Source organism: Colossoma macropomum, unplaced genomic scaffold, assembly GCF_904425465.1.
Source record: "Colossoma macropomum unplaced genomic scaffold, Colossoma_macropomum, whole genome shotgun sequence".
In the NCBI taxonomy this organism is placed as follows: domain Eukaryota; kingdom Metazoa; phylum Chordata; class Actinopteri; order Characiformes; family Serrasalmidae; genus Colossoma; species Colossoma macropomum.
In genome coordinates this window covers 36,522,765-36,534,435 of record NW_023494801.1, presented here as the reverse complement: position 1 = coordinate 36,534,435, position 11,671 = coordinate 36,522,765, and the positions used below count along the sequence as shown (strand labels likewise).

Genomic DNA, 11,671 nt, shown 5'->3' with positions numbered 1-11,671 from the left:
GGGTAGACACAATAAAAACAACAATGATTACAGTATCTCTATTTATAGTGCACTTTTCATACTGGTAGAGGCTCAAAGTGCTTTACAGAAAGGCTATAGAATTATTAATAGAATTAGTTAGCAGCAATAAGAGGGAAAATACATTAACAGAGAGAAAATGTAAGCTGTTAATACATTACACTGTGGTTTTTGTTGATCAGGATTCTTGGACATATTACTATAATTCTAAAAGTTTTATAAAAATGTAATAATTAGCTAATGCAAAAATGTATAAAAAATAAAAATCTGTTTGAAACTGCACTAATTTACACGGATGCATTTATAAAATATATATATATATATATATATATATATAAATACAAAATTATTTAATAAAATAAAAATGCGTATAAGTAAAATTAACCATATTCTATCATATAAAGTGATCTTATATTTTTACAAAGATAATGTTAAAAGCATGCATATATACAAATTAAACTAAAGGTTTTATCAGAAAAGCCTGTTTCCGCGAATAGAACAAATATAGCCATTTAGTAAGTCATAACGAGAAGGTTTTTCATAATTATGAGTGGCTGAGTCATAATTATGAGATAGTAAGTCATAATTATGAGATAACAAGTCATAATTATGAGAAAATAAGTAATTATTCTAAATCACAATTATGAGAAAGTAGGTCATTATTATGATAGATCATATGAGAAAGTAAGTCATAATTATGAGAAAAGATGTCATAATTTTGAGATTGAGTCTCATTATTATGACATGCTAAATCGCAATTATGAGAAAGTAAGTCATACTTACGAGATTATAAATCATAATTATGGGATAGCAAGTCATAATTATGAGAAAATAAGTAATTATGTCATAAATCACAATTATGAGAAAGTATGTCATTATTATGCTAGATCATATGAGAAAGTAAGTTAAAATGATGAGAAAGAAAGTCATAATTACGAGAAGCCAAGTAATAATTATGAGACGCTACGTCATAGAAAATTTTTATTGTTCAACTTTTACAATCCCACATAGGGGAAGTTTGTATATTTACCTTATATAAATATAAACATTCATTATTATTTTTTCCTGTGGCGGAAACGGGCTTCCACAGAAAGCGGACGTAGGACGCTACAAAACAAAAGTCCGATTCAGTCGCCACCCACAAAGAGCCGGCTCGGCTCAACCGAATCCTTTGAAAGGACTCGGTTCAGTCACTGATCGCCTCACACGCTCTCTCTCTCTCTCCACCGCCTCGATGAAGTTGTGTCGAAGATGGCGGATTTCCTGCCGTCGCGGTCCTTTCTGTCCGTTTGTTTTCCCAAATGTCTGCTGAACAGCAGCGAGGCGGAGCAGCTGAGGATATCCAAGGAGATCGACAAATGTATTTCGCGGGACAAAACGTATGTGAAGCGGCTGGTGAAGATCCTCTTGCTGGGCGCCGGCGAGAGCGGCAAGTCCACTTTCCTCAAACAGATGCGCATCATCCACGGACAGGACTTCGACCAGCGGGCTAAAGAGGAGTTCCGAGCCACCATCTACAGCAACGTTATCAAAGGTTAAAAGCCCTTCTGCTCAGCTTTGCCCCCCCCGGCTTGCGATCCCCGCTTGTTTGGTTGTTGTTTGTTTTGTTTTCGCGCCGTTTGTTTGTGTGGCGCTGATGCTAAGCTAACCGAAAAAAGTGGAAGAAAACGCCCATGTTGCCGAGTATAAACCTCCGCGTTAGCTCCGGGACTGAGTTCGCAGACTTTGCGTTTTCCTCCCGACTTCTTTAAGTCCCAGCTAAGTTGGCCGTGGATTTAAAATGACTAAAACGTTGTTATTCTAAACTCAGCTTCTTGTTTGCCAGCTTCTTGTTTGAATTCTTCCGGTCCACCTTAAACAGTGCAGCGGTTACGTGCTGGCGCCTCAGGAGCCAGAACGTAACTGCTGCACCGTTTAAGGTGGAACGGGAAATTTCGAATAGGAAGCCAACTTCAGCCTCGCAGCGAGTGCTAAGCTAAGCTAAGCTAAGATAGAAATGTGCATAGAGACGAAAACAGCCGTTAGCAGAGCTCTGATAGCGTGAGAGACGAACTTGTGGTCTATTTTCTTTCTTTATTTTTCTGTCGTTTAACGCTAACTTGGTTCCAGAAAGACGCGAGTGTTTTTAAGGTGATTCATTGCCTCATGATCCGTATTCGTGCATTAAAAAGGGGAATTCCACCCATTTATGTTGTGTAAAAATATTCTGCATAACTCAGTGTTTGAGGTGTAAACAGAGAGATTCAGAGTGGTTTGGTGCGAAATGGTTCAGATGTCTTTACAGTGGTGGTGATAGGAACCAGGGGTCGCCATGACTACAACACAAATATAGACATTTTATTTACTATCCAGAACCACCAGAGAACCTACACGAGTCTTCTGAGTTTATATGGAATGTTGATGATGGAAAATAGTGGAAAATCTGAAATAATAAGTTTTTTTTTGGGGACTATTTTGCCTCACAGCGCCCTTCATATAATGTATCCCTCCACCATGAATGGAGTTTAAGGCCAAAATCTTCTCCAAACTATCATAAAACAGTGTCTCAGTCATCAGGCAGTGAATTCATAACCATTTCATGTAGTAACTTTCTGTGAGGGAGCTTTTAGAGGTGGACGTCTGGTTCCTATCACCACCACTGTGAACAGTTCTGACTCGGTCAATTTCTCTAGAACGGAGCGTTTCACACCAGACCACTCTGAATGACTGTTACGAGGTGAAGTGGAACTTTGGAAAAATAGCTGGAGTTCCCCTTTAAATCAGCGAGCTACAGTGGCAGTATTGTACAGAATATTAGAGTTGGGGAATATGGCAAAAATGTAATAATGATATTTTAGAAAATGTTCACGATGCATGATGTCACAATATTTATTTTCTGACATTTGATAGATTGGAAGATACAAAATAGTATCATATTTAAAAAAAAAAATCAAAGTATGAATACAGACCTTTTTTATAATCAACATTTCACATCCTGTGCTGCACTAAATCCAGAAAAACAGGACTAATTAAGCTCTCATTTCAGTCAGACAGTGTTTTTAGGTACCGATGATATTCATGATAAGCTCAGGAAAGCATATTGTGACGTAAATCATCATGATAATAATCAATATTGTCATATTGCCTGAATGTTTTGATTATTTCTTCAGACATGCAGGATTTCACATGTTCGTGCTGCTGCTGGTTGGTAGGGCTGCTGCCCAGCTTTAGCTTTATAAGCTCCTGCATCAACATTTCAGCATTTCTCAATCCTGATCCTGCGCTCTGAAGTCTGCATAGCTCAGTGTTTTCAGTTCGTCAGCTCCTAACTAAACCCTTCATGAGATTAAAGGACAAATACACCAAAATGTCAAAAGTTTCAGCGTGATTAACTGTTAAGATGTAAACAGAGTCGTTCAGAGTGGTTCGGTGTGAAACGCTCTGTTCTAGAGAAACTGACCGAGTCAGAACTGTTCACAGTGGTGGTGATAGGAACCAGACGTCCACCTCTAAAAGCTCCCTCACAGAAAGTTACTACATGAAATGGTTATGAATTCACTGCCTGATGACTGAGACACTGTTTCATGATATTTTTAAAATACATTCATGGTGGATGTTTGGTTGATTGGTATGTAAATAACTACAATTATCATATAAAAACGGCATCATAATAGTCCTTTTTGTTCTTATGTAAGTGTTAAAGTGGTCGAATTGCTTCCTAGCTGTCGATACTCGGTTGTAAACAGAAACAGCTCAAGCTCAGGTAAACGTCACTCACCTTTCCCTCTAGAGAAAGACCCCTAAAGTGGTGAAAAAGGCGATAAAACTGCAACGTCCCATTCAACATAATGAGTGCACTTTCCCTCTTTCCCTCTACATCACACAAACAGGCCCTAAAACACATTTTAACAGATAAATAACAATAAATATGACGAATGTTATTATAAAATCAATAACATTAAGCTCTGTCTTTCAGTTTACATTGATTTTGAGTATTAAGAATATCTGAAATTAAATATGCAGCTTAATTTGTAATTAAAAATAAATCCAGTCTTGCTGTGTATCAGAGTTTTAGCACTCAGCCTGAATTCAAGAGGACAGAAAATCAATAAAAAACATGTCTGCCTTATGCTAATTGTTTATTTTTGCTCATAATAACCAACAGAATGAATCACCATCAAAATTATTGCATTTTCAGCTCACAGACACTCCAGACTAACAATTTCTATAATTAAAAAAATACAGAATTTAGCAGGCGCTTGGTAAATTTTTGATCAGAAATGACTCATTCATAAAAATATCAAATTTCTGTCAACATTTACATGTCAGTCTGAGTAGCGCAGGGTCTCCTGAAAATAACAACATATGGCATGTGTGACATGTATCTTTTATTAGTAGAATTTCTTGTTAAAAGTTCTGCATAATTAAACGGTTAAGACGTAAAAAGAGTCGTTCAGAGTGGTTTGGTGTGAAATGCTGGTGATAGGAACCAGACGTCCACCTCTAAACTCCCTCACAGAAAGTTATTACATGGAATGAATTCCTGATGGAAAAACATAGCAAAATATTCTTAGAAGAAAAATTACAATACAAAAAATTTCTTAAAATTAAAAAATTTCCTAAATTTTGATTGGTTGAATTTTCCCTTTTAAATGAGAACAGATGAGTAGGAAAGCAGTAACACACGCAATATACGAGAGCTAATACAGGGCATGTTTGGGAACCACTAGAGTAGATAATGAAGATGATTGCTGGGGTGGGGTGTTTATTTTGACCCAACATTTAATCACAACCGTTGGCTTTCTCGGTGAATGAGTTACAGCAGACTGAGATATGGACGGAGATCGGCTAACATATTGGGTTTTTTTGTTGATTCTAGGGTATTAAATCAGGCTGCTCTGTCTGATGAGCATCACAGAACTATTCAAATAACCGTATAACTAAAGGAGACGTATTTAAATGCACTGTGGAGGGAATTGATATTCCTGTACCTCCCCCTTTTGTACAGTGACGCACCTCAGAGGAGTTTAGGTGAACTTCTCAGTGCGTGTTTACTCACTTTTCTCCGAAAAGGGGATGTGATAAATGAGCACCAGCGGTGTTATATAACGTGGGCCTCCCCAGTAACCGTGCGTGATTCTCAGTCGGGGATTTCCAGCCGTATCATCACAGCGAACGAAGAGTGGAGATTTCCTGACTGAGGTTGAAGCCTCTCGCTGGTCATGTGCAACAGATGTAATGCTCTGTGAATGTGGTACGAATATATCCGGACATTATTCACGATACACGATATGTATCACGATATTTAGTATTTCTAATTTTTATATACCACTTTGAATGGACAGAGTGCACCAGCAGAACAGTGGCACCAGATTTGAAAGCCTAATGTGGAGAACATTTGCAAAAACAAGCAATATAAGCAAAAAATTTAACATTTTGGGAAATAAATTAAAAAAAAAACTGCCGTCCAGTCAGCTGCTTTGCTATGTAGTTTATGTTCACTCTTACAAAGGATGGTTCTCCAAGTGTTCTTTAGTAACGACAGTGGTTCTATATAAACCCATGAACACTCGAACTGTTTGCATGCTTAAATGGTTCTTTGCACAGTGGCATCGTTCTTCAAATTGCTGGAGAATGTGTGGTATATGGTTCTTTATGGAGCCTTTTCGAAAAGGGTTCTATATAGCACTAAAAGCGTTTATAAAATTACCAGTGTTATGGTGTTATATCAATCTGAAGAACCCTTTTAGCATGCTGAGGGTTCTTTGAGTGTTCATGGTTCTGTAAGAACCATCTTTAAGAGTAGTTACTTTACCACAGTTGTTATTGTGGTTTACAGTCTCTATAGTTGGTCCAAATCTGTATTTTTGTGGTCCATGCAGTTGTTCAGTGTTCTAGATATCCCGTACCCATCATGTACAAAGAATATCGTGACCGAATTTATCACAATAATAGTAAAACATCGTCGTATCGCCCACCTCTGTCGGACCTCTATGTTGCGGAGTCACCCCAGCATCCACAATCATTAACCTAAATGCAAAACGTTTAGCGAAACGGCTGTGTGGGGTTAATCCTAAGCTGTTAATGAGGGTTAGTGGAATTCTTGTTGGCTTCCACAGGGGGAGGGAGTGAGAATCAGCATCTGCTTTAAAGTTTAGAGCCTCTACACTCTGTATATATATCTATATCTAAATGACTGCAGGCTGGACTGTGCCTGGTTTAGCTCAGTCATCATTATAAATAAACACTGAATAGGCTTTTACAATTAAATGTGTTTTAATCCTACTTTAAAGGGCCCATATTGTGGAAAACAGTAAAATTTCCATACACTCTACAGTTCATACAGTCCATATATGCCAGCTACGTTGCAAAAACTGCCCGTTTTGAACTCCTTGTTTTTGTGATGTCACTCAATCACATTTACATAAATCCTTCTATTCAGCCCACAGCAGCTTGGCTCCGCCTGAAGTTATAAGGAGCATTTCAGGCTGGAGTTCTTCTTAAACGAGGCACAGTGGAGGGCAGCCAGTCAGAACGGAGCTCATTTTACATGATGACTTTGAATTGTGACTACTTTTGGTGCATAAACCTACTCAAATGTCAAAAGAAGGACCTCATTTAGGGGGAAATATAATAAAGAATAATGTAGGTTAACAGTTGTGAATGTTAGTTTTGGCTTTATTCATTAATAAACTGCAAGCAACTGCAATATTGGTGAGCTTAGCTAAAGAAAGCTAATTTACCATTCATTACAGAGGTGGGCGATGTGTCATATCACAGTACTTTAAGACGTTTTTTGTGGCACATGATGCATCACGACGTATTTTTTCTTGCGTCTGATAAGTCAGAACAGGCAAAGTAAGACCACATTTTAAAAGCACCATCAAAAGCTGTTAATTCACCTATTTTGTGTCCACGCTGTATTGCACTAAATCCAAGTAAACAGGACTAATGAGGCTCTCTGTGTGTAAACAAACATGCCTTTTTTAAGTACTGCCGACATCCGCGATAAGCTCAGAAGACATATTCTGACATATGATGTAATTTACCATGGTAATGATAGTCATATTGCCCAGCTCTGATTCATTGGGTGCGTATACATGCACTCAGTAATGCGATCATAATCAGATTTCTGCAGTTATCTGATTATTAAAATGGTCATGTAAACACCACGCTCTGATCTATAATACGATTAAGAAATCTGATAAAGAGGCTGGTTTTCAGCTCAGTAATCAGATTTCTCAGTGCACGTAAACTCTTACACTGATTTCTTTCGGATTTCTCAGTCTGGGTGAGATCAGACGGTGGATGTCGCGAGACACAGCAGTACACTTTTGGAGCGGCGCTGAATCCACTAAATAAAGATTTAAATATTCTTCATGTTCTAGATGATGTCTGTTCATATTTTCAGGTAAAGCGGCGCCATGTTTAAAAAGAGCCGCACGTCGTCTTCTGTGAGTTTATTGGCTGGTTGCAAAGCAGAAATCTGATTACTGTCTGACTCATGTAGACCCAGAGCTTCCCCATTATCTGATTACTCCAGAGCATGTAAACATGTTGATCGGACTACTGTCAAAATCTGATTTTCTGCAGTTATCGGATTATCAAGTGCATGTAAACACACTCGTTTTTATTGATTGTAGTGCGTTGAAATCAGTGTTGACAGGTTTGTGTTTCTGACAAAAACACATTTGTATGTTTGGTTTCATGACATTTGTTTATTTCATTGGAGGCTGGTTTTCTTTATGCGTATTTTTTCTATATAGCGTTTACAATACTTTAGAAAGATTTATATAATTGACAGAAAATATATATATATATTTATTATATTGTAAAATGTTAGTGCATCTCAGTGTGGCTGAATAATTGATAAGTATTGCCAGTTTCAATATGCTATTTTAAATACCACCACAGTTAATATATATATAATTTGAATAATTACTGCCATGTTGACATAAATTGATGCTCTTTCATCATTGTAGATTCATAATGAGATTGCAACATTCAGTGTTCCTCTTTCCTCTTTAAAAAGCATTATTAGGCAACTGAATGTTCGGTCCCAGCAAATATGAGTAGGTGCAAAGTGTTTACTAAGGACTTTGTCAATTTTCCTATTTCAAAACACTCATTGCTCAGGACAGAAATGTGTTTTTGACTGTCTGGTTTGCTCCACTAGATGTTATTAATGCCCATGTCGTTACACTCACTCCTCACTAATGAGTCATGGAAAAGAAATCCTCCTTAGAAGCATATAATAGCAAATATCAGACATTTTTTGTGACATTATTATTATTATTATTATTACTATTATTATTGTTTTTGTTGTTGTATTTTTGTGGCATTATTTTGAGCCATGTGTGTTTTAAGTAGGGCTACACAATATATGTTATCATGATACAGACCTTGACGATATTGATATTGCAATACATTTTAATATGCAAATGATCCTCTGACTGATCACAATATTTTGGCTGTTGAATGAGTCAAGAAATTCACATAAAGCACCGAATACAAACGTAAAAAGTCCCCAGTCTGTACGGTCCATATATGGAAACTACAGAGCGGCCAGTCTGAACAGAGCTCATTTACATTTTTCAATGTTGGTCACGAAAAAGTGAACTGTGACCGTTAGTACTCAAAACCACAGTTTTAAAACTGCTCTAATACTAGAGAGATGTAGGATATGAGCCGTTTAACCACATCATGTCAAGCAGTTGCTAATGTTTTTAATATTTTGCAGCAGAATAATCACAGTATGATGTTTTGTACGTTCTGTGCAGCCCTGATGTGATCAGCATTATAATGACTGCTGAGCCGTTGTTGTCGTTTATAATAAGCGGAGGGAATGAGATGAATGATGTTTGTTTAGTGCCGCAGCGTCTCTGGCCTGCTGCTGCAGATTTGTTAGCTTTTCGGATGTGATCCTGTTTATAGTCCCCAGAGCTGATCTTAACATGCTGCATCCTGCTATTGTTTATGTTTTAATTTATTTGAGTCGTGTCGTTTAGTGAAGCTGCGTGGTTCTGCTTCAGGGAATGAAAACTGGTGGATCATCTGTCTCTGATAAACTCGCTGGCTGTGCGGCGTCGGTAAACAGTGTCACTGGGATAAAGTGGCACCATATATATATATATATATATATATATATATATATATATATATATATATATGCATATCCTCATACATCATGATATCTAAATTTGGCTTAATAGATAAATAATTGCAATTTCAATATAATAGTAAACAACACACTTAAATAAATGGTTCTTCAAGGGTTCTTTAGTAAAGAAGATGGGTCTATATAGAACCGTGAGAACTTGAAGAACCCTTTGCATGGTTAAAAGGTTCTTTGCATCTTAAAAGCGTTCTTCGGATTAATGGATAGTGTGTTTTGTGTGGTTCTGTATAGAAACTTTTTGAAAAATAAGCCTGTATGACACTAAACAGGTTCTTCTATTGTTACAGGCTTGACATTGTAGTAGTCGAAGAACACTTTTTGGTGCTATATAGAACCCTTTTCAAAGAAAACATCTACAGCACATTCTTGATCAGTCTGAAGAACCATTTGAACATGCAGAGAACCTTTTAATCATGCAGAGGGTTCGTTGAGTGTTCATGGTTCTATAAAGAACCGTGTTCTTTACTAAAGAACCCTTGAAGAACCGTCATTTTAAAGCGTGAGTGCTAATGTTAAGTCAGTGAAAGAAGATACAGTGAACTAGTGCTTGCGGTTCTTCCTGTGCTTCAGAAGACCTTTAGTTAGTGAGTTAACCAGGCATTAATATTCAATAATTTGAATAATTACGACCACGTTAACCTCTTCAACCCCTTGGGACCACCGGTGGTTCCAAAACGCACTTCGTCATATTCGTCATAACTTTCATATTTCATAAGCTACATTCTAAAGGTGGGGGTCGTATGAGAGCTGTAACTGTCTTCTCTCCAGTCAAATAGATGGGTGATGTAATTTTAAACCCTTATAATAAAAGAAGCTGAGCTCACAGTTTTTTTTTCTACTGAAAGTCGACCCATTTTTCCACAAATCTGGGCTATAAACTATAAACAGATGGCGTCTCTTCAGTGATCTGCTCTGTAAACATTATTTTTATAAATGAATACAAAGAGCGTCTAAGATTTTTGGCTTTCAGCAGTAAATTATAAGCATATAGCAATGCGTTTTATGATCATACACATGTTCTGTTAATGTGAGGGGAACTTTTAACAAAAAATATATAAATAAATAAAATAATGTGCATTTATTTCATGCAGTTACTGAATAATTTGCCTTACGATTTGGTCATGTAAATTCAGATGGACAAACCAAAATAAACCCTGGAGAATAAGAGGTTAAATTAATTGATGCCGCTCATTTATCAGTGTAGGTTCGTAATGAATTTGCAGCCTTCGGTGATTACTCAGTCAATTATTTTGATGATTGAGTAATCAGTTTTTAAAGACTAGTCAATAAAAATTGATATGATGCGAATAAAATAATAATGATGGAATTAATTGAACTTACAGGTTGTTGCAGGTTTTGTTTCTTAGTGAGGGAAATGACGAGCAGCCTTTAAAATACGCATTACCTGCAAAAAATGTAAACACGGATAGTCTGAAAGCTTGCTGTTTACTCCAGTCCATATATGGAACCTAATCTGCAAAAACAGCTCGTTTCAAATGAATTGTTTTTGTGATGTCGCAAAAACAAGCTAATTTACATATGTCTGCCTGCAGCAGTTTAGCCCCGCCCATACACAAAGAAGTTATAAGGAGTGTTGTACAGGAGCGTGAAATGCTTTTTAAACGAGGCATGAATAGAGAGCAGCCAATTAGGACGGAGCTCATTTACATATCAGTCTTAAAGGCACAGTAACAGAAACAGCATGTTTAATTCTGAGGGATAAACAGAGGCTGGAACATCATTTAATTATGATTTGAATTATGTTTCTACCCTGAAATACAGCTGCACAGCATGTTCTTTGTGTATCGTGAAAATATCGGCCTTGCAAAACTCGCAGTCTGCCAATCGCAGTGTTGTTTACTGTTTGCTGCGAACGTCCTGGCCAATCACAGCTGCCGATGAGCGTTTATGGATGTTTTTGATGATTCAGTATATATAATTTTAACAAAAATAGTTTATTTTGCTCAAAATATTGCAGGCCAATCATTAACCATGTTACATTACTGGTTCCACAGATATTGATTTAACCATGTATTAATATATCGTATTTTGAATAATTATTGCCACATTTAAATTTATTGATGCTGCTCTTTTATCATTGTAGGTTCGTAATGAGTTTGCAGCCTTTCAGCAATTACTCATCAAAATAGTTTTTAAAAGGCTAGTCAATAAAAACTAGTTTTGACTGGGGATAAAATAGTAATGATGGACTTAATTGAACTTACAGGTTTTGTTTCTTAGTGTAAGAGAGACGAGTAGCCTTTAAAATCTGCTAATTTACATATTCTGCCTGCAGATGTTTGGCCCCGCCCATACACAATGAAGTTATAAGGAGTGTTGTACACAAGGAGTGTGAAATGCTTTTTGAACAAGCCATGCATAGAGAGCAGCCAGTCAGGATGGAGCTCATTTACATATCAGTCTTAAAGGCACAGAAACAGAAACTGCTTGTTTAATTCTAAGGGATAAACAGAGTCTGGAAAATCATTGAATTAT

General features: G+C 36.9%; 1 protein-coding gene across 1 annotated transcript in view; it reads left to right on the top strand.

Annotated features, from left to right (window-relative positions):
• The first annotated feature begins 1,255 nt into the window (after window positions 1-1,255).
• Window positions 1,256-11,671, top strand: part of gna13b (guanine nucleotide binding protein (G protein), alpha 13b) — a 65,551-nt gene continuing 55,135 nt past the window's right edge. Inside the window, exon 1 of the mRNA XM_036589465.1 lies at window positions 1,256-1,552. Within this exon, the coding sequence (XP_036445358.1) occupies window positions 1,270-1,552 (283 nt within the window). The 5' untranslated portion in view covers window positions 1,256-1,269. The remainder of the gene's footprint in view (window positions 1,553-11,671) is intronic.